The sequence below is a fragment of the Gorilla gorilla genome, chromosome 3, assembly GCF_029281585.2.
Source record: "Gorilla gorilla gorilla isolate KB3781 chromosome 3, NHGRI_mGorGor1-v2.1_pri, whole genome shotgun sequence".
NCBI lineage: Eukaryota > Metazoa > Chordata > Mammalia > Primates > Hominidae > Gorilla > Gorilla gorilla.
The window spans coordinates 32,740,662-32,765,271 of NC_073227.2; the positions used below are offsets into that span (position 1 = coordinate 32,740,662).

General features: G+C 40.3%; 1 protein-coding gene across 1 annotated transcript in view; it reads right to left on the reverse strand.

Annotated features, from left to right (window-relative positions):
- DHX15 (DEAH-box helicase 15) overlaps nucleotides 1-22,627 on the reverse strand; it is a 57,915-nt gene extending 35,288 nt beyond the window's left edge. The window contains exons 1-3 of the mRNA XM_019025482.3: nucleotides 21,572-22,627; nucleotides 13,500-13,935; nucleotides 7,888-8,081 (exon numbers count right to left, since the gene is read on the reverse strand). Coding sequence (XP_018881027.1) covers nucleotides 7,888-8,081; nucleotides 13,500-13,935; nucleotides 21,572-21,642 — 701 coding nt within the window. The 5' untranslated portion in view covers nucleotides 21,643-22,627. The remainder of the gene's footprint in view (nucleotides 1-7,887; nucleotides 8,082-13,499; nucleotides 13,936-21,571) is intronic.
- Nucleotides 22,628-24,610: the final 1,983 nt, after the last annotated feature.

The following is a 24,610-nucleotide window of genomic DNA, read 5'->3' on the forward strand; positions in this document are numbered from 1 at the left end:
TAGAAAAGAGAGTCATATATATGAACACCAAGTCATATGTTTCAGAAGTTTAGAACAAGATGAATCTTTCACACACACAGAACTATCAAATCTGTGAGACAATTCTGAAAGATTTAAAAGAGCCTAGAAACTAAGCATTCCAAAAGACTGAACTGTCTTAAATTCCAGAAAAACAACTTCTGTATTTTCTAAATGTTTGAGTTTAAATTCCAGCTTTAGAATTAAATGGAATTCCAAACAAATGACCCATACTCAACAAAATGGTGTTGATTAATGTTAACAATAAATGAACCTATAGGTCTTATATTTAAATGTCCAGGTATAATTTTTCTATTTACAACTGATCTTTCAGGTTTATCTTTATATACATATAAAGAAATATATATAATCTATATATAAAGAAATACATATATATGTATGTATATATTTGAAAGAGACAAGGACTTGCTATGTTGCCCAGGCTGGAAGGCAGTGGCTATTCACAGATACAGTCCCACCACTGATCAGCTTTGACCTGCTCATTTTCCAACCTGGGCCGGTTCACACCTCCTGGGGCAACCTGATAGTCCCCCGCTCTCCAAGGAGTTACCATATGGATGCCAAACTAGCACACTACATCCCGGAACTCTTGGACTCATGCAATCCTCCTGCCTCAGCCTCCCAAAGTATTGGGATTACAGGCATAAGCCACTGTACCTGGACTTGTTTACAACCTTAATGTCCATGCAGCCAAAAGAAGATTAAACTACTTTTTTTGGGTATAAACAGATCACTCAAATGGTAGAGTAAGTTGTTGATTCCATCTATAAATGCATTAAATGATCACCTAGAATATATATGTTCTCATTTTAATGATTTAAAACATAATTTTTTTACTATTTTCCATGTTCAACATGTATGACATCCCAGGAACTACAAGTTTAAGGTAGCTGAGAGTTTCAAAAGTAGACCATAAATCCTTTTGATGTCATATTTGTGGAAGCTAGACTTTTGATAGTTGCTGTTTCAAAAAGTATGAGGCAAGGCTGGGCGCGGTGGCTCACGCCTGTAATCCCAGCACTTTGGGAGGCCGAGGTGGGTGGATCACGAGGTCAGGAGATCAAGACCATCCTTGCTAACACAGTGAAACCTGTTTCTACTAAAAATACAAAAAAAAATTAGCCGGGCGTGGTGGTGGGCCGCTGTAGTCCCAGCTACTTGGGAGGCTGAGGCAGGAGAATGGTGTGAACCTGGGAGGCAGAGCTTGCAGTGAGCCAAGACTGCGCCACTGCACTCCAGCCTAGGGGACAAAGCAAGACTCCGTCTCAAAAAAAAAAAAAAAAAAAGCATGAGGCAAACACTAGTATAGAACAGGAAATAAAAGAGGTAGTGTTCAATCTGTTATCAAGGTTTGAGAAACTGTGTGATCAAATAGCATTAATACACTTAGTAAATAATGGTGGTTATTTATGAATGAAATAATTTTTCTTTCAATGTATGTGTAGTATTTTTTAAAAGAAACATAAATACTTAGGTTATTAGGACCCAACTACTTAGTAAATGGAATTCTGAAATATTTCTTTAGGTCTGGGGTACTACGAAGAAATTATTGAGATATTAAGTCTGCTGTCAATTAAGACAGTGTGAGAACTTCAACCTTAATAGAAACCAGCTCATCTACCTATAGTATCAGGAAATGATTGATACTATTTGCTACTGGCTAGTCCATCTGCCTATCAAAGTCTCTCCGTCCTTCTCAACTCAGATGAAATACCTCCTCCTCTGTGAAATCTCTATACATTCAAATCACCTTTTATTGGCTCGACAGTTTACCCCTCCCCAACCAAGTCAGTGAAGAGCCAGTGATATTAGCAGAGTCCTTACATAATGTTTCTTTTATTGGTGAAGGAATAAACAAAGACAGGCTCTAGTTCAATCTGGTATGTTCTCAGCAACCATATTACACAACATGAGCAACACTAACTTAATGTAATCACAATAGCACTACATATAGCAAAATACTGGTTACAATGACAACAAATTACTAGATGTAAATGCTCACAAGGAAAGGGAACATATTTTGAATAATTTAGAATCTACAGTGTTTCAATGTTCAATACATCAAACAGGGCAAAAAGGAAACATCAAACCCTGGACTCTTAAAGAGAGCTGAAATGTTTAAGACCACAATGAAACCATACAGCTTTGTTAGTGTAAACAGCTAAAATACATTTGGTATGTATTTCAGAGTTAGATACCTAATCACGAAAAAATGCCTAAGTTAACAATGGAAAATAAAGACAACTAAATAAAAATATATTGCCTATTCCTCAAATTTCCACAAGTTTTAAAGGGAATATTCTTTCATCCTCAACAGAACTCACAGAAAGCTAGAATGAATGTGTAGGTTCTACTTAATATTTTTTAAGATATTGGCACTGTATAAACAAAGAGAGCCTTCTCTATCTAATCCTCACAAATACTTAAGTACGAAGGTCAAATTTAACAAAACATGTAGAGCCTCAGCAAACCAAGTTAGCTTTCTAGGAATTAGCAAAAGCCAATAGAATTCTACTTCTAGGGTAACCACAGTAACTTTTTAGTCCTCTGGCAGAAATTGCCTCAGTGCTAAATAACCACATTTATCCTTTATTCCCACCTCTTTTTAAGAGTCCAATAAAATTACCCTTACCTAACTTACGTGCTACACATGAACTAGAACCAAGACTGCCACATAACAGATGTTCAATAAATTAGTTTATAATTGTTTGTATAATTAATGGTCCTTAAAGTGCCACATCTGTTTCACCTTTACCTCCAGCCCTAAAAGAATACTTGAATTGATTCATTCCAGTGACAAGTCACGTCAAGGTTTAAGTTTACATCCCCAATTGTAATCCAATTATTGTGCCAAAAGGAACTTTATTAAATTGGTTTTATTAAGTCCCTCTCTAACTGGGTTAACTGGTTAAAAAGATCCAATAATTTCTCCAACTGGATATCTACCATCATCACCAACAGCAGCAAGAATCAGCAATGCTGACTGATGCACCCCTAAACAGAGTGCCATAAATGACGAAGAGTTGTATACAGACAACTATATCTGATCTCAGAACAACCCTATCAGGTAGTTAGTACCAGCTCCATCTTTTGAAAAAGAAATAAGCACATGAAGGCTACTTAACACATAGTTAATGTCACAGCTAATACGTGGGCAGAGCTAGGACAACTCAGACACTGACCCTAGAGGCTATGCTCTAGGATCTATTTCCTTTTGATTCTCTTCACAAACCACCATTTTGTTTTTTTCTTTTTTAAGAGAGATGGAGTCTTGCTCTGTCACCCAGGCTGGAGCACAGTGACACAATCCTAGCTCACCTCAGTCTCAAACTCTTGGGTCCAAGTGATCCACTCACCTCATCCAAGTAGCTGGGACTACAGGTACATACCACCACACCCGGCTCATTTTTTTATATATAAATCTTTTTGGAGAGCCAGGGTCTCACTATGTTACCCACCCTGGACTCAAGTGATCCTCCTGCCTCAGCCTCCCAAAGTGTTGGGACTACATGTGTGAGCCTCTGCTCCTGGCCTCAAGGTATTTTTAAACAAAGTTGTCTTGTTGGAAACCCACTCTGGAATCTGCATAAGTAGTCTTTATACAGTTAGTGCTTCAGTCAGCTGTTTCCAGAGGCACCAAAGAATCCGCTATGGCAATGCCCTGTAATTCCCCATCCCATAACCCCTGTTCTGGCTAACCACTACTTTAAATTCAACCCTTGACTTAAATTCCAACTTCTTGGCCAGGAGCAGTGGCTCACGCCTGTAATCCCAGCACTTTGGGAGGCTGAGGTGGGTGGATCACTTGAGGTCAGGAGTTTGAGACCAGCCTGGCCAACACGGTGAAACTCTGTCTCTACTAAAAATACAAAAAGTAGCTGGGCATGGTGGCACATGCCTGTAATCCCAGCTACTCGGGAGGGTGAGGCATGAGAATCGCTTGAACCCGGCGGGTGGAGGTTGCAGTGAGCCGAGATGGCACCACTGCACTCCAGCCTGAGTGACAGATGAGATGAGACTCTATCTCAAAAATAAATAAATAAATCCAACATCTTCCCACCTAAACTTATTCTCAAATCATTCTTTCATATAAACACCCATATTCTACTTCAGAAGGTTAATCACAATGTCAAACTTTTTATTTACATTTTTATTTTCTTTAACAAGAACAGGGACTAGATTCACTTTTCATTATACCTAGTACTGCCCAACACATAGAAGGTACTTAATTATTAGCTGACTGAATGACTAATCATTATGTGTACAAATTATTAGATTCCTTCAACACAAAAATCTCTAATTTTACAGCTTACGAAAAAATAAAAAGGAAGCGTACGTATCACCTAAAATAACAGTAAAATTACCTACCAAATTAACAACTTCAATTATTACGTTTTTCTACACTTACAAGATTATCAAATTGTTTTCTTCCCTAAAAAATTATCAGCTCCTTCAAAAAACTGAAGGTGATTTCCTGAATTAAAATATGTTACAACCAGGCTGGGCGTGGTGGCAGCTGCCTGTAATCCCAGCACTTTGGGAGGCCGAGGCGGGCGGATCACAAGGTCATCAGGAGTTTGAGACCAGACTGGCCAATGTGGTGAAACCCCGTCTCTACTAAAAATACAAAAATTAGCTGGGTGTGGTGGCAGGTGCCTGTAATCTCAGCTACTTGGGAGGCTGAGGCAGGAGAATGGCTTGAACCCGGGAGGTGGAGGTTGCAGTGAGCCGAGATCGTGCCACTGCACTCCAGCCTGGGCGACAGAGCAAGACTCTGTCTCCAAAAAAAAAAAAAAGTTACAACCACAGACAAATGCTTCTTAAAATCCACTGCAAAAGGGCTACACCAGAAGCCAACAACCTCTCCTTCCTTACATCAAAATGAATCAAGGTATTTTACACTGACTAGTCACAAACACAGCAATATATTGTTCCCTGACTGGTAAGCTCTTTAGGTATCTCTTTGGGTTTTTTCTTCATAATATCCACTCCAAGAAAACAGGAAAGTAAGTATGTTGCAAAAAGAATGCTTCAGAAGAAAAGGATGGGGACAAGCAAACACATAAAAAAGGAAATATAAAAACCATTTAGGAGTGGCAGCTTTGTAAACTTACTTGTTCACTGGGATGGGGTAGCCATTTAAGGCTAGACTAACAGAGCGTGCACTAAGTTATACCAGATCCAATCTTCCGAAAAGAGCACAGTGTCAGATCTATAACCTAAAATTTATGAATAGGTATCCCAAACACTGAAGAAACTATCTTATGGACCCTTAACCTATATGCGGACAATTTAAAGATACTTTATTTAGCTAAAATGCTCTCAAACTATGGTAAATTCTGTGCTCCTCAAGCAGAATCTGCCTAAGTTAGCCTCTTTACCATCCTAGAGTGAAAATTAAAGTTCGCCCTGGCTACACAATGGATATATAAGCATTTTATGTCTATATATGGTAAGAGCTACATTTAATGAAGCATTCCCATTAGTTAAGTTCTTCCTATCAAATAGCAAAGAGTTACATTTGAAATTTTTAAATTTTAAGCTAACTTATTGTAATAATACACTCCTTTACTTATATTACTTAAAGGCAACACCAGGTTAGCTCCTAGAAGAAACCCCAATAAGCTTACCCTGTCTTAAGTAAGCTTTTAAAAGTAGTTATAACCTCTAGAAAATGCTCCGCTAAAAAAATCACAATGCCAAAAATACTTCATTTGAACTATAAAATCTGTTACTTGTCATTCCCTATGAAGTGAACCAAAATCTTTCAGAAGTACTCATCTTTTGAAAGCCTATCCTTCACTCACTTCCTACTACACATACACACAGCACCAATATTGCATAACTTTCTTGTATCCCAATTTCCAAATTCTGTTCTCAACTCAACTGTGGCTTACCAAGAAAAATTCAATGCAATGTGAATCAAGTCAGAATAATGATATTCCTCCTAAAGATGAGTAAAATCTCCCCCTTATTATCCTCAAGTCCTTGACATTATCTGCATTTTAAAGTAATATAACATAATGAGCTATGATTTTGCTTATGCAATTATTGCCAATTATACTGTAATTACCAGTGATCAATAACGTATCACTGAACAACTACAAGAATTTATTCAGTGAAGATTAAGGTTTAAGCCAAAAATATGTCCCATAAAGTCATAAGGATAAGCTTATTTAAATATTTTAAAGTTCAACTGCTATTAAATATCACGCTGAATAAAAAGTTCTAATAAAATGAGATAAATCAAAGAATTAGAAAAAACTGACACAAATGTTGAATGAAAACTGGATATTTTGATCCAATAAATTGTTTTAAGTTATGATAGCTCTATTTTAAGAAACTATCTCAGAGATACACACTGAAATATTTATATATATAATTATTTGGTATCTAAGACTGCTTCGAAATAACATGGGACAGGGAAATAAATAAGATTGGATATGAAATAAATAAGATTGAAATAGTTAAAAGTCGATGATAAACACATGCAGTTCATTATTTTATTCAATTTCTGCGGCTGGGTGTAGTGGCTCATGCCTGTAATCCCAGCACTGTGGGAGGCTGAGGCGGGCGGATCATGAGGTCAGGAGTTAGAGACCAGCCTGGCCAACATAGTGAAACCACAACTCTACTAAAGATACAAAAAGTTGGCCAGGCATGGTGGCGCACACCTATAGTCCCAGCTACCTGAGAGGCTGAGGCAGGAGAATCGCTTAAACCCGGGAGGCGGAGGTTGCAGTGAGCCGAGATGGCGCCACTGCACTCCAGCCTGGGCAACAGAGTGAGACTCCATCTCAAAAAACAAAAAAAAAAAAAAAAAAAAAAGAGACTCTTGTTTCATTTATCCCATTAACACTATATATCTCTCTGACAACAAAGACTCATATCACTGCCTACACAACGCTCCAAAATGGTTTTTAAAAACCTCAGGGAGAAGATCACATAGATATGATTTTTTTTTTTTTTTAAAGAAATGTGGTCTTGCTATGTTGCTCAGGTTCAAATGCAGTAGCTATCACAGGCATGATCAGAGCACACTGTAGCCTTGAACTCCTGGCCTCAAGCAATAATCCTGCTTCAGCCTACGAAGTGGCTGGGAATAAACAGGCATATGCCACTGAGCCCCACTCAAACAAGTCACATTTAAAAGGACTTAAATATCACATAAATACAGAATAAGCAGAAGCAACCAGAGGGAAGACTTGAGAAAGAATCATCATCAGGTAGCATATATCATAACTTATGCAGAATGCAAGTATAAGACAATAAAATGTTGGTAGAGTTAAAACATTAGATAGCTCAATACGGTAGTCAATTATCTGCACCATAGCTATAGAGGAACAAGGACCTAGAGGCAGCTCTAAGAGTGTATTACAGAACAAAAGATTCCTCTTTTTAGCTTATAACAGATGCACGGTAATAGCCGCATAACTAACATTAAAAGTCCCCTCTCCCCTAAATAAATCACATCCCGTCCTATACATTCTTCTTTCTAAAAGTAGTTATCTTTTACTAAGTAAGACATATCACTTTCCTTTTCTTTCACAATTAAGTCATACACCATTGTGTCTACTAAAAGCACACATTTTACAGTATCAGTAACATTTCACCTAAAATGCAGAACCAAGTAACTAAAATCTGACCTTTGAACTTCAATTTCTACCAAGTAACTATAGATTACCAATAATATATAATTAAACTAAGGTCATGTGGTAAGTCTAAGAAGGCCTACTTTGGATAATTCTAAATTTGGATGACACAAGCCTGCACTAGCAAAGTCTTCTATCTAATAGCAGAAAATGGCAAGCAGAGAACTAAAAGCGTCATTAAAGATACAGTACTTACTTAAGAATGGTTTTTGCACTACTGCAGTCTTCAAATCGAATGGAGTAACCAACTTCCTGGCCCAACATCACATCCATCTCATCAGCAACTCTCTGAGCCACACTCATTGCAGCCACTCTCCTGGGTTGGGTACAGGCAACTCCTCTCTTGGGTCCTGGTAATGATCGCATGTACTCCACACACCATTGTGGAATCTATCAAATAATTTCACATTTAAATTAATTCTATTCTGCCTGCATTATCAAGTATATGTAACATAAAGCACTTTATCTCATTCTAATGATTTAAAACCAAATCCAGTTAGGCAAATGACTAAAAGACTTGTGATTCAAAACTTGTAACAACACAAGCTCTCTAAACCAAGGAACAGTTATGTGTAATATTGATATGACACACACCCAAGTTGGGTAGACACAATCAGGAATACACTCGACAGTGTGACTATCCCATCATGAAGTATTTCTCTATGCAATTTTAAAAAATCCAACTTACAACAAATTCTGCTTTATAACAAACGTTTCTAAGAAAGTGTAACTTTTAAATTCTTACATAATTTGAGTTGCAAAATCAAGTAGAAATCATACCCCCTTGTAACTCTGAAGCTGTACTTTTAATTCAATTCAATTCAAATTTGGTTTATAAGCCAGCAGAACCTAACTCTTCGCACCCAACTCTTTTGTAATCCTATCCTTTCCCCCTCAGGAGCAGTATGCACAATGGCAGCACCTTAGGTACCATCTTAAAATCAATTTTAAGAACTGCCACTCTCAAATTTAACAGGACCTAGAGCAGCACCACTTCGTTAAGGGCAGCCAAAGGGTTGGGGGACCCCCAAGCACAAGTTAAATTGGTTGCCACGACGGCAGTACATTTTCCCCCAGTTCCATTATCAATATAAGCTAATGGATTCCCCAATTTTACAGTTTTCCAGTCACTTAACTGGAAAAGAACCATGGGAAAAATGTAAGTGCTCACCATATTATATGGAAATCCACTGCTAGAAGAGCATAACTGGTTTACATCAAAGCTTCCAAAAGCCTATCAAACTCTAATGCTACAGGAAACATGGAGTTTTCTGCACAGTATCAGTACAGTAAAACTGATAAGGAATATTGGTGGCTGCACTATTATTACATTTTAGTTAGGTTGCTTCTGCAATTGGGGGTAACTTGTCACTAACAAATATCTGAAAGGGAGGGTAATAATGCTGATTCTCTAAAATCATATATATCTTTAAAACACTTTAAATGAACAAAAATAACTAAAGAAGTAGTATCTATCGGGTTCTGTAAATCCACAGACCTAGGTTTAAGTGGTTTTCTAGTCAGGCTATAAAGCCTTACTTACTGATATATCCTCAATTCGGCAACCCTTTTACAAAGGCAAAATGTACTTTCAAAGATCTAGAAAGTGAAATTCACTCACTGGTGAACCAAAGATATTTAAAATTAATTCAAAATTCTCAAGGCAAGAATGTTCAGATCTTTTGTTTTTTTGTGTGTTTTGAGATGGAATCTCACTCTGTTGACCAGGCTGGAGTGCAGTGGCATAATCTTGGCTCACTGCAACCACCAAGGTTCAAGCGATTCTCCTGCTTCAGCCTCCCAAGTAGCTGGGACTACAGGCACGTGCCACCACGCCTGGCTAATTTTTTGTATTTTTAGTAGAGACAGGGTTTCACCATGTTGGGCAAGCTGGTCTCGAACTCCTGACCTCAGGTGACGCACCCACCTCGGCCTTCCAAAGTGCTGGGATTATAGGCGTGAGCCACCATGCCTGGCCAAGAATGTTCAGATTTTTTAATTCACTCCGCTAAAATCAACAGCTTACCTCCACTTTAAAAACAAGACCAACAAGTCAATTAGCAGCTCTCAGGACCCCTGTGCACTCACTCTGAAAATGATCGAGGATGCCAAGCTACTAATAAATTTACTGTTAAGAAATTAAAACTGAAAAATTGCTAAAATATTCATTCCTAACAATAAAAACTCATTGTTTTAACACAAAATAACGCTTTCTATAAAAATGACTACTTTTCAAACAAAAAAACTTAGCTAGAAGAGTGCATTTCCTTGTATTTTTACAAATTCTAGGATCCCTGAAATGGTTTCAAGGACTTTCAAGAACTCCCAGGCAATAGCTGGAGAACCAGTCAGTTAATGCATCTGTTCACATTTCTAAGGAAAATAGCATTAGGAAAAGAAAGAGGTCCTGAAATATGTAGGCTACTGGTGTATTCAAGCCAGGGATCCGTTTTTTTGTTTTTTTCTTTTAAGACGGAGTTTCACTCTGTTGCCCAGGCTGGAGTGCAGCGGCGCAATCTAGGCTTACTGCAACCTCCACCTCCAGGGTTCAAGTGATTCTCCTGCCTCAGCCTCCCGAGTAGCTGGGATTACAGGTGTGCGCCACCACGCCCAGCTGATTTCTGTATTTTTAGTAGAGATGGGGTTTCACCATATTGGCCAGGCTGGTCTCAAACCCCTGACCTCAGGTAATCTGCCCGCCTCAGCATCCCAAAGTGCCAGGATTACAGGCATGGGCCACTGTACCCAGCCAGGTCTAAGTTATTCTAAAGCCATTCCTCCTTTTCAGTTCTTTGCTTCCTCCACTTGAGGTCATCTTAAAACTGATCCTCGGTGTTCTAGTCTTCTTGTTTTACATAATATCCTGTGAAGTCTTATATGTTCTAACTTCTAATACTACCTATAATACATCAATGCCAATCCTAACTCTAGCTTCCATCTTAGAGCTAACGGTCATTTCCACCTAGTTGGTATCCCAAATTCACACATTCAAAAGCAAAACCATTTCTCACCTTCCTCCAAAATACTTGTAATTCCTAATATCCTGACTCCAATCCATTCTTTATTTTCTATTCCCAAGGCCCTTCACAGAATCGAAACTTTTGTTATGAGCTCTTACATGGTGTATCATCAATAGGTTCACTAGACAGGACTTTTTTTTAAAAAAAAGTCCTCATCATTCCTCTTCAAGAGCTCTGATGGCTTCCAGTCTATACAAGATATATTAAGGCTCAACTTACAGTTCCAGTATCACCTGCCCCACCTCCACCTTCCCAAACCCTCTGTATTCTAGCCGGAGCATACCTGCATTCCCTTAGCTCAACACGTGTCCTTGCTCACACTGTCCCTTTGGTTGACCTAGCTTCAATTCCTTCCTCATGTGCAGTTATGTGTCTACTAAGCAGCAATGTGAAATGTCTTTATTGTAGGTCTGTCAAAAGCTAAAGTCATGGCCCGGTGCAGTGGCTTGGGCCTGTAATCCCAGCACTTTGGGAGGCCCAGACAGGCCAATAACTTGAGGTCAGGATTTAGAGACCAGCCTGGTCTACAGGGTGAAACCCTGTCTCTATTAAAAATACAAAAAAAAAATAGCCAGGCATGGTGGCGCGCGCTTATAGTCCCAGCTACTCAGGAGGCTGAGGCAGGAGAATCACTTGAACCCAGGAGGAGGAGGTTGCAGAAAGCCAAGATCATACCACTGCACTCCAGCTTGGGTGACAGAGTGAGACTTTGTTTCAAAATAATAATAATAAAAAAAAGTTAAAGTCATTACTGTAGATTTTGTTTAGAGAATTTTTCTGACAAGAACAAATCACCAAAAAAAGACTGGCTTTAATAGTTTGAGTCAAAGTTTAATAAGAGCATGCTAGGAAACATTTGAATGAAATTCACTTTTTAAACTGTTTGGTTTCCCTTCAAATCCCCCAGATGTGCTGCAATCCTCAGTATTCAAGTATCTTAATTACCCCTCTAAAAGTTAAATATTAATCCAAATAATCACAAACCTCATCTTGAGTTGACCTGACCTCCTTCTACACTAACCATTAATAAACTTATCTCTGAAATGAGGCTAACCATATCAGACCACAGAATAGCAGTATGAAATATAAAACTTTAGCTATAAAGACAAAAGGTACAAAGTTTTAAATGCTGAGCCCACCAAAATCCATAATCCATGTAACCCAGGACAATCCACTAAACCTAAGTTTCTCATAAACTTAAACCTCATTTTGCTCATCTGTAAAGTGGTGATGAATATCTTCCCTGCAGGGTTATAGAAAAACGTAAATGAGCTAATACATGTAAAGTATACAGTGTCTGGCTTTACCCAAATATCAATTAAATAGTAAGTTCAGAGTTACAGTCTTTCTTGTAGTTTGAAAATTCTTTAAATTTCTGTAAGGTGATTTTTGAATACCCTAACATCAATTCTAAGTTTTCCTTCATTAAAAAAGAAAAATTGGCAAGGCTAAGGCAGGAGGATTGCTTGAGCTCAGGAGTTCAAAACCTCAACTCTACAAAAATTTTATTTAAAAATTAGCCAGGCACTGGTGGCATATGCCTGTGATCCCAGCTACTTGGGAGGCTGAGGCAGGAGGATTGCTTCAGCTCAGGAGGTTGAGGCTGTGTTCATACCACTGCACTCCAGCATGGGTGAAAGCGACTCTGTCTCAACAACACAAAAATTAAAAAGAAAAAGAAAAGAAAAGAAGAATGGTACTAAGGCTCAGTCTATAATAAAAGCTTCCTATTTTGGTTGCTACAGTACCTTCAAAATGTCTCTATGCACATGTAACTTTAGAAAAAGATAAATTGTGTATGCGGTATGTTCAATCTCTGCATGGTAAGACAGGTAATTATTAAATTCGCTTCAATACTTTCCTGAATTTTTCAAAGTTTCTACAATGATCAGGGACTGCTACTTTTGAAACCAGAAATTTTTAATTGATGGTTCAGGCTTAAGTGTATAAAGACAGTTACTTCTCACCCACAGCAAGAAAATGCAAATTAAAAAGTACATTAGAATGCAATTTTTCACCTATTGGATTTGTAAAAATTCACGTTTTAATAGTTTCCCACGTGTTCTCCTACACGCTCATGGAAAGGTAAATTGATACGCTCCCTCTGGAAGGCTATCCAGCTTTCTGTATCACAATTACAAATGATCTTCTGACCCAGCAATTTCTGCTTCCTACAGAAACACTTGCCCCATGCAAAACAACCATGGGAAACAGTCTAAATGTCTATCAACAGGGGTCTAGTTAATAATAGCCCATCCATGTTTAAAAAATATCCTAGCTATATTACAAATAACACACTAGTAACAGTGTTTAGTTCTATGGGAGGGAGGACGACTAGATGGACAAAAGTCACCGGTATAGACTTTATATTACTTTAGCACTTCATTTTTTGGAAAAATAGATATTTGCATGGTTCAAAATACCATATTAAATACAAACGACAAAAATCTACCCCAGTGATTTCTCCACCCAAGCACCAGAAAACAAACTGTGGGTCCCTAAATCTGTACTGTCCTGTAGTCAAAATGGGTGGGAGAGCATCACTCTGCCATACATAAGGTAACAAAATTTGAAAAGCGAGCACCACTATTTTCCCCTAGATTCAGGGGAGAGGTATTCTCTATAGGATTTCCACTCTGAAATTCAGAGTGCCAATTAAACATCAAATCAGCTATTCTTCAAGATGTTCTACAGGACAGACAAGGGAAATGACCACCAGAATCAAATATGCAACAGTTGGTAAACTTAAACATAAATGAAATATGTGCCATGGTATACAATAACTCACCTGTGTTGTTTTACCAGACCCAGTCTCACCAACCAGCACAAAGGACTGATGTCTAACCAGAATATCTGTAAACCTATCCTTGTATTCCCAAACAGGGAGCTGAAGACGTTTCTTTAGAATATCATAGTATCGAGGAGTATGGGGTAAGTTGGTGAACGGATTAATGCATTGAGGAAGTGACGTGTGACCTGCATGTCCGGCATGCGTTGAATGAGCAGAATGTGTTGAATGCGTTGAATGTGCTGAGTGGGTTGAGTGAGCTGAATGGGAAGCTTTCAAAGGTGGTAATCCAGCACTGATAAGCATAGCATTCGTTGAAGCTCGCAACTCCTTCTCCTTTTCTTTCTCCCTCTCCCGCTCTCTATCTCCTCTATCACGTTCTCGGTCTCGATCTTTAGACCGATCTTCACGATCCCGGTCTCGATCTCGATCCTTCCTAAAAAAAAAAATTTAGAATTCAGATTCTGAATTTTATGCAGAATGTTCACGGTAGCATTATAATCACAAAGAGAGTAAATGTCCAACATTCAAATGAATAAAAAGTCCAATGGATTATGTAACTATCAGAAATAATAAAAAATACCCTACAATCAAGGGTTTCTCATTCTCCACCACAAACATCTTTCCCTTCCTTGCTGATGCCTCACCTTCCTTAACTTTTAACATTAGGTGAGGTAACACAAGAACTCAGTCTGCTGCAAATAAAACCCCTCCTACTTAGACAAAAGAAATCAGATACTGAGGGTAGGATGAAGAAAGGATAGGTCCAAATTGAGTAAAAGATGGCATCTCAATCTTTCTCAAATTCTCCTTCAATTTGTGAAGAGGTATTTTTTGCACTAAAAGTATATTCAGAAGTTAGCACAAACACTGCTACTGGAAATAAAGACAACTCTACCTCACATCATTACAGTCAACAGTGATGGGTTTTGCTCAATACTTTTATAATCCACTTCTAATAAATTACTTTAATATTCCTTTCTTTGCCATAGGACGATGTTTGGTTGTAATGCAAAGTGAAAAGAGCATAGTACAATGTTATACCTGTCAATATCTCAACAAATACAAATTACAGGACTGCAGAATTTGTTTTCTCAGTTATACTTTCCAGCACTTTCCCAATTTTGTTCAGTAAATGTATATTGCTTTACAAAAAAAACTGAAATTAAAACTTTTATTCCTTCTTGCTTGTTTACTCTTGCATTTTAACCTAAACAGCAACAGCAAAACACTGAAAGCACTCTATAAATCTATGTACCTTGGTCTACCATAAAATGAAACATAGCCAAATTAAAAATAAGCTTCGCTAAACACTATTAAGTTGTTTAACATGTTAAAATTATGCAGGTAGCCACTCTACTAAACTTGGGTCAATTTTAAGTAGTCAATGCTGGTATCTACTTCCAGTTACTGGAGATTGACCTTAATAAGTCATTTTAAAAGTATCTATGCTAAGAACTTCACAAGCAGAATGGCTGCAGGTTGTTCATATGCGTTGTGGCTGAAAGCAGCCTCTGGGAGAATGGTGGTGGGAATAAAATAAAATAATCTATGCTCGTTCATTTTACTAATCCAGTTTACTTCAGACCAAGTCCATCAGCAGAGAAATTTGCCTCAAGATCTTTAAACCCAGACTTGAAATAATGAGACATGATGGAGCTATGACACAAGCCCCTAAACATGTCATCGTTCCTTACCCACAACACACAAAAGTACAAATTCCCTGTGCTCCAAGTACAGTTGTGTGACATGTACAAATTTACTCAAAAAGGGGAAAAGCCATATATATACATATATAAACATGAAAAGTGATTTTCCCCTCTTCCATCCCAATGTTCACCTTCTACAAAAATCACAAAGCATACAAGCCAGAACTGTGTGAAGCCTCTCATTTCACCTGGCATAAACAGAAAGAAAATCAATGGGAAAGAAAAGTCAAAGGATAACTTAATAAACATAAAATGAAGTCTCACAATTCAATACTTGAGAGTCTGGACCTATCTTCTGAAATATGCCATCAACTATCTTTGCTTCTCCTGCTTCTGGCCTAAGGTGACTGTTAATTAAGTGTTTACATTGCTCCAAAATGCCAACGAGGTGTAGTTTATAATAAGAGTACACAGAAATGTGCCCAGCAAAGTAAGAAGCACTGTACTCACAAATGGTTCAAATACTTGACACCTTAAAGATCATGGATCATACAGCTAGAAAAGAACTCTTAAAGAACATCTGGTCTGAACAAAAAGGATTCATGTTTCTAGTATTCACTCAACCATGGGGGAAGGAGGAGATGACAAAAAAAATAATTGAAACAACTTTCTTTTTTTTTGAGATAGGATCTTGCTCCGTTACCCGGGTTGGAGTGCAGTGGCTCACTGGATCATGGCTCACTGCAATATCAAACTTCCGGGTTCAAGTGGTCCTCTCACCTCAGCCTCCCGAGTAACTGGAACTACAGGCATGCGCCACCACGCCTCGCTAATTTCTTATTTTTGTAGAGATAAGGGTCTCACCATGTTGCCCAGGATGGTTTTCAACTCCTGGGATCAAGCAATCTCTTGCTTCAGCCTCCCAAAGTGCTGGGATTACCGATATGAGCTACTATGCCCAGCGTAGTTTAATGATTTCTATACTTCTAGCATAGTACCAGGCAATTAAGACATGGACCTAACCTTTCAAGAGTTACAAAATTTGGGGGAGGAGGGGTGACAGAAAAAGTAAATCATGTATTATATATTGCCTTAGTTTGTTAAAGTAATACCTATACTAACAAAGATTTTTTCAGGGGCCCACTTCATCAGATGCTTCATTACCAAACCAAACAAAGGATGTATAAAATACATTCTAAAGATAAAAGGTTAGCTGCTGATCAAGCAATGGGGACAGCTGTGGTATTAAGATAAAAGGAATGCTGGAATCACCGTTGCAAGACACGGCCTCAATTTACTGATCTGCAAAATGAAGAGCATTTTCAGATACTTTTAGTCTCAGATTAAAGTAAGAAAACAGGGAGGATGCAGGAGGCAAATTCAGACACCTGGAAATGTTGCTTATGGCTCAAACTACCTTCCTTCGATGAGAGAGGGAGGATACAAATGAAAGGTGAGTAAAAGGGGAAAATCAAACCCTCCACTTCATAAGTATTTGTCAACTATTGTGCACATGCGTGTTTTCTTTTTTAAAAGATACTTTTTATTATAAAGGAGTTTTGTTCTTAAAAGTTTACTAGTTGAAGTATAAGGGTTTTTAAAAACTGGTATCAAGTCAGTGCTTCAGACACAGCCACAACACGAGCAGGGAGGGAGGTATGACATGACACAGTTGTTGAACATACTGCTCTGTACTGTGTCTCAGTTCAATCTTGGCTCAAGACTTAAGCCAACTATAGGATCACAGTTATTTCTTCCCTCACCTATAAGATGTGGCTATCAATATGTTTTGTAGAGTATCAATAGGATTAAATGAGTTAATATATGTGATGTGCTTTAAATGTTGTCTGGCACATTGCAAATGCCCAATATTGGTTGTTGTTGTTATTATTACTATTATTTTGAGACGGAGTCTTGCTCTGTCACCAGGCTGGAGTGCAGTGGCGCAATCTCAGCTCACTGCAACCTCTGCCTCCCTGTTTCAAGCGATTCTCCTGCCTCAGCCTCCAGAGTAGCTGGGACTACAGGCACATGCTGCCACACCCGGTTAATTTTTGTATTTTTAGTAGAGACGAGGTTTCACCATGTTGGCCAGGATGGTTTCAATCTCTTGACCTCATGATCTGACTGCCTTGGCCTCCCAAAGTGCTGGGATTACTGGCATGAGCCACCACGCCCCACCAATATTGGTTATTATTAAAGATCTTTTTAAAGTTCTAATACCATGTTAAAATTCTACATGGAGGGCAAGACCTAGTGACTCATGCATGTAATCCCAGTGCTTTGGGAGGCCCAAGTGGGAGGATCACTGGAGGCCAAAAGTTTGAGACCAGCCTGAGCAATACAGTGAGACCCCATCTCTACAAAAAAACTTTAAACTTAGCTAGGCTGGGTGGCACGCCTGTAGTCCCAGCTACCTGGGAGGCTGAGACGGGAAGATCACTTGAGTCCTGGAATTTGAGACTGCAGTAAGCCATGATCACACCAGTGCACTCCAGCCTGGGAAACAGAGGAAGACCCTGTCTCTAAAAAATAAAAAAATTCTACATGGAATAACAGGCACTGAAGTACTGCTAAGGAAGACGTTAACTGGTCATCAAAATCATGATATTTTAAATAAGTATTGCCTTTTTTTTTTTTAAAGACAGTCTCCCTCTGTTACCCAGGCTGGAGTGCAGTGGCGCAATCTTGACTCACTGCAACCTCTGCCTCCCAGGTTCAAGCAATTCTCCTGCCTCAGCCTCCAGAGTAAGTAGCTGGGATTACAGCAGTGCGCCACCATGCCCAGTGAATTTTTGTATTTTTAACAGAGACAAAAATAGGTTTTATTACGTTGGCCAGGCTGGTCTTGAACTCCCGACCTCAGGTGATCCATTCGCCTAGGCCTCCCAAAGTGCTGGGATTACAGGTGTGAGCCACCACACCCGGCAATAAGCACTGCTTTTTATCTGTCAATCTTATTTCCAGGAACCTCTCAAGGATGTGTGCAAATACGTATGTGTAAGGATGTTCATCAAACTTCTCATTTATAAAATAGCAACAAGTGGAAAACTACCTAAATATCAATGAACAGGATATTGGTTAAATAAGTGATGTCATACCTTTACAACTGGAGTACTATGGCAGTCAATCTATTTATTTTTTATTTTTTTTTGAGATGGAGTCTCGCTCTGTTGCCCAGGCTGGACTGCAGTGGCACAATCTCGGCTCACTGCAAGCTCCGCCTCCTGGGTTCACAGCATTCTTCCTCAGCCTCCCGAGTAGCTGGGACTACAGGTGCCCGCCACCACACCCGGCTAATTTTTTGTATTTTTAGTAGAGAGAGGGTTTCACCGTGTTAGCCAGGATGGTCTTGATCTCCTGACCTCGTGATCCACCCGCCTCGGCCTCCCAAAGTGCTGGGATTACAGGCGTGTAATCCCATCGCGCCCGGCCTATGGCAGCCAATTTAAAAGCGTAATGTGTACCTACAGTTACTGACATTTCTGAGTGGAAAAAAAAAATCAAAGTACAAAATAACACGCGTTGATCCCATTGATATTAAATTTTATAGTTCATATTTTTGAGTCAATATGCAGAGATCTTAAAAAATGTTCACCAAAAACTGTTCTCCAAAGATGGAGATGAAGATTTTAGGGAATGCCTTCTTTAAACCTTTGAGTATAAACGTTTCTTATGTTCCCTGTGGCAAGTTCATTTAACCTCATCTACCATACAGGATTGTAGTGAAAATGTGCATGCTCTACAAATGTTATCACAGTATTAATACATTAGCTTTACTTTCCCATAATTAACAGAAAAAACTCTTATCAGGTGGTAATATCAAAAACCAACATCAAAATGAAAAACGCCCCTAACATCGAAAACTTTTTTCCATACGTCAACGGTAAGTATGGAAAATTATTACTTTCGGTAATTGTATAGTGAAGATTCTGTGGGTTGACAAAAAGAAGAAATGAGGCCAGAATATGCAACAGAAACCTATAATAACTTCACCTGATTTCAAAGTTAAAATATGCCAGGAGTAAATAAAGCCTTATATAGTTTGGGAGCATTAATATAAGTGAAATCTCCCACTGAACTACCTTCCCTTCTCAGTACTGCAGAAACCCTATCTGGCAGTGGAGTTTGTAAGACTGACAAGCTTATGCTCTCCAATAAAACCACTTGCTATCAGGGAAAAAAAAAATCTGCAGGATTGCATGGCAGTCAACAAGTGACTTAAAATTATCGAGTATGAAAAAATCCTGAGGCCGATAAACATCTTAAGTCCACTGTTAAATAAAACCAGTTCAATGATAAATGGCACTCAAATGACATAGAAATGAGTATAAAAACTTCCCTCTACAATTTCTTATAACTTGGGCATTATTCCAAAGATGAACTCTCCTTTATCCATAGGAAAATTCTAAATAATATACAAGGGAATCATAAAGCTACCATTAGACTCCAAAAGTCAACCTTTTTACTAAGGATATCTGTTTTTGCAAGAGAAAGTAAACAATCGCACATACATATGGTGGGACCACTAATCCCAAAGGGAACATTTTAAATAGTGCACATATGCACAAATACAAATGAATTCATTCATTCCCTCCCAGAATATTTTGTTCCAATCTGACCTCCTGTGAGAGACATCAGTTCCAGATGACAGCAATTTATTTTTGCCTTAGAGAAATCAAGAACTAAGTGTTCCCTACTTTACCAACGCATTATAAATGTCATTAAAATAGGCTGTAATGACTCTTTACAGTACTGAACTGTGTGCTGCTGAAAATGATAAAGGCAGGGTTCCAGATCCTGCTGTAAACTTGCACAAGCCACCTTAACTCTGTTCTCCATTTCTCATTCCTTGATTGGAGCCGAGTATAGTCTTTTTTAAGTTGCTTCCAGCTCTGAGAGTCTGTGACATACAGCTCAGAGGCATTAACGTTTTGTGGGGCGTAATGGTGGGGGAGGGTGATAGCCTAAAGAGAGTCTGTCTTACAATGTCATTGTCTTTTTACAATGCCTAATATCGTAAACTAAAGAACTCACAAAATTAAAATGTGACATGCTTTTGCTTTCTATTGAATAATTCAACATATGGCAAGGCCTCAAAAAGTACACCCTATCCTGGCTTATACTCTACAATGACACTAAACATATCCCTGGAAATCAATTTCAATGAAGAACTTTAGCTGAAAAATTCAAAACAGCTATACAGGTGACTTGACACAGTGATTCTGTATCACAAGTACACAGTAAAATGATACAATTATGCAAAGTATTTGGCTACTCGGGCTTTTGTGGGTTTTGCCTGAATTATCCAAACAGGTCTTTGTACTTCAGCAATGAAAACACACACGGGACAACAGATGATTTTCACGAAATTGCTTAAATTAACTGCTAAATTCCTCTGTACCTTTAAGGAAAGGAATCTGGAACACCATGAGTTTGTGTAAGTATTTCAACTCTCAACCTCCACATGGGCGGTGTTTCGCCATAAATACTAAAAACACGTTTTGAACATGATCCCTGTATTTCAAAAGCTACCTATGAAGAAAAGTGGGACATGCAAAGAAAATAAACGATGAAAAAAAAAAAAATGCCTTCTAATCCCTCCCCATGGGACGATGTTCAGTAACCAGTTTTAACCAAAGCAGGAAATACAGGAGATGGCGGGAGCGTAGGCAGAGGGCGGAAGTTTGCTAGTATCTACTTTGAAGTGTTTGAATGGACCGAGGCACGCTCTCTCCCGCCAAACTGTAAACTCAGTCGCCCCAAAACACCAGCCTTCCAGCCCATCAGGTATATTACTCCACGTTTTCCTTTCTCCCGGCAGGTCCTCTACTCCCACCTCCCCCGAGAACTCCCTATTTGCTGGCTGCTCTCAACTCCCGCCACCCCCATCCCAGCCTACATTAGGATCCACGCGCTGCTCTCACTTTCCGCCCTCCGCCTTTCCCGTCTGGAGTGCCTGGCCGCGCCCCCACCCAGGCCCTCCCCACGGCCCCTCTGCCTGGGAAGTGCCTGCTGCCCTTGGAAGCGAATACTCCCGCCGCGCCCTCCCCCACCCTCTCCTCCGGCTCCAGGCCTTCCTCGGGAACCGAGGCCACGAGGTCCGCGGTTCACTCCCGCCCGACGCCCTCGCAAGTGACTCCCGCTCGGTTCGGCCTGGGGGAAGAGGCGCCCTCATGGCCACTGCAGGCCTCTCCACGCTCCGGACTGGGCTGGGCAGCGGCCCCGTCGCACGCAACCCCCCGCGCCCTTGCCGGGCCGAACGGGCGCCGCGCTTCTCCTACCCGCCGCTAGTGAACCCAGCCCAGAGGGAAACAAAGGCTCGGGCTCCAGGACCCGCTCGGCCAGGCCAGCCCCGGCCCGCTCCCTGCCAGGACCCCAACAAAGCCCGAGCTGCCGCCTCGCGCCCCCGGCCTGGCTTACCCATCGGTCCCCGCACGCTTCTTGCCAGAGGGGTAATCCTCCCCTAGGTCCAACCGGTGCCGCTTGGACATCCTCGCACTCTTCGAACGGGCAGTTATTAAGGAAGAAAGCTGGCTGCTGTATGGGCACAGTCGAGGACAGCCACTTAACTCTGGAGGACCCCCACCCCTCCCGCTACTACAGCCCACACGGTGCGGCCGGAACCAGCAGCTAAAATGGCGGCGGCGACGAGGGCTGGGCCTGCGCGCGCGCGCGCGCGCTTCCGCAGCGTGCGTGCGTGCGAGTGTGCGTGTGAGCGAGGTGCGCGCGCACGACGCCCAAAGGCGGGAACTCCTGTCCCGCCCGCTGCCTCATTGGTCCGACCTTTACTTGGGTCTCCTCCCTCTTCCTGTAGCTTTCCCCTCCTCGGAGCGGCTGTTAGGAAGAACCTGAAGGCCTTCACTTTCCATTTCAGGCTATCCTTGTCCCTCTGAGTCAAGAAATTGAGAAAGTCTAGTCCTAGTTAGGAAATCCTATTCATTTCTATTACCCCGGCTTTAAAGGAATCTCAGACCCAGAGAGGTTGAGAAACGAATGAAGATCGTACAGCTAATAAGTGGCAGAACCGGGATTGGAACCCAGCTATTTAGTAACTACAGATCTGGAACTTGCGGCCACTGCGCTACCCTCAGTTGCAGTGAGGGGCCGCGCGATGGTTCACGCCTGTAATCCCAACGCTTTGGGAGACCGAGGCGGGTGGATCACGAGGTCAGGAGTTCGAGACCAGCCTGGCCAATACGGTGAAACCCCATCTCTACTAAAAATACAAAAATTAGCTGGGCGTGGTGGCGTACGCCTGTAATCCCAGCTACTCGGTAGGCTGAGGCAGGAGAATCGCTTGAACCTGGGAGGCGGAGGTTGCGGTGAGACGAGATCACACCAGTGCACTCCAGCCTGGGCGACAGAACAAGACTCCGACTTGAAAGAAAAAAAAAATCAATTGCAGTGAGGAAACTGAAGTGAGAAAATGTTAAGGCTTGTCATGATCTATTTTGCCCTTTTCTTGCCCAGCACGGACACCATGCACCCAAGCTATAGATGTTTTTAACTAGAATACAGAGAATTCACAGTGAGGGCACAATTTGCTTTTTTGTTTTTCTTTGTGTGCCTATTAATACACTTTCGCAGTGTTAAATAACACCCTGCAAGGTAGTTGTTATTTTGTAGACGTAGACGCAAAGGCTGAGGAAGGTTACATCTCCTAGCCATAAGGGCTGTACCTAAAGCCATAACAAGGAGGTGGGGCAAGATGACTCTAAGGATTTTTGTGGATCTCTCCCCCTAGAATATCTCCGCTTCCTCAGTTGCATTCTTTCCCAGAAGAAATGCACAAGAAAAGATCTGTGGACCATCTGCAGCAGGGTGATCTCTGTTGTTCATGGAATGGCTTGGTTTGGCTGCCCTGGAAGACCATACTCTGGTTCTTATCAAAGTCTCAGGACTGCAATTGCTAGGATTAAATACAACTTAAATATTGCAACTGATGAGGGGTTTGTGTGTTTGTTTTGAGACAGTCTTGCTCTGTCGCCCAGGCTGGAGGACAGAGGTGCAATCTCAGCTCACTGCAACCTCCGCCTCCTGAGTTTAAGCCATTCTCCTGCCTCAGCCTCCCTCCTAACTGGGATTATAAGCGCCCACCACCACGCCCGGCTAATTCTGGTATTTTTAGTAGAGATGTAGAGACGAGGTGTCGCCATGCTGGCCAGGCTGGTCTTGAACTCCAGACCTCAAGTGATCTGCCCACCTCGGCCTCCCAAAGTGCTGGGATTACAGGCGTGAGCCACTGCACCCAGCCAGCAATTGGTAAGGAGGGTTTTTATTTTTTTGTACCAAATCCACATTGGAAAGTCAACACAAACAAAAATGAGTATCTTTTTCACTTGTGAAATATTCAGTACAACTTTCTATCCTAAATGTACCATAGTCCCTACTTTGTCCCTGGTTTTGCTTTCACAGTACAGTAAGATATTCTGAGAGAAAGACCACATTCACATAGCTTCTATTACAGTATAGATTCTCCTTGACTTATGATGGGGTGATGGCCATCGCAAAGCCATCGTAAATTGAAAACGTTGTAAGTTGAACATGCAGTTAATATACCGATAAACCCATCTTGAAGTCAAAAAATCTGGTCAAACAATTGTAAGTCAGGACTGTCTGTATGTTGTTATAAATGTTTTATTATTAGTTGTTAATATCTTACTGTGCCTAATTTATAAGTTACACTTTATCATAATTACATATGTATAGGAACAAACTGAAATTAAAATGATGAGTTGGCCTTCTATTATCTGTGGGTTCCTTATCCCTGGATTCAATCAACTGCAAATCAAAAATATATTTTTCTTTAAAAATGGATGGTTGCATCTGTATTGAACATGTACAGACTTTTTCTTGCTCTTATTTCTTAAACAATACAGTATAACAGCTATTTCCATAGCAATTACATTGTATTAGGTATTATAAGTGATCTAGTGATGATTAAGTATACAGAAGAATGTGCATAGGTTATATGCAAATACTGTACTATTTCATATCAGACACTTGAACCTCCACGGACTTTAGTGTCGGCAGTTTCTCCTGGAACCAATCCCCAGTGGATACTGAGGGACGATTGTATTGACTTTTTTCAGATCATGATGTATAATCACTGGATTCCATCTGATTTTTCTCTTTTTGCTTAATTTTACAAATGAGGGAAACTGAACCCCTAGGTCTTATTGAAGTTCACACAATCAGTTGGTATCGAAGTCAGAATAAAATACAGATTTCACTTGAAGTATTAAAATCTCAGTCTTCAGGTTTCCAGTTTGATGACTGCTATAAAGTGCTCTAAAATTTTGGAGAAATAATCAGGGAAAAAAGTTAGAATTCTACCTGCAGAAGTGCTCCACTCTAAGAGATGTCAGCCTCTCATAAATGATGAAAGAGGAACTGAAATCAAGGTGATGAGACTTTTCCCTTGGGCCTAGGTTACAGCTAAAGAAAACCATAACCTCA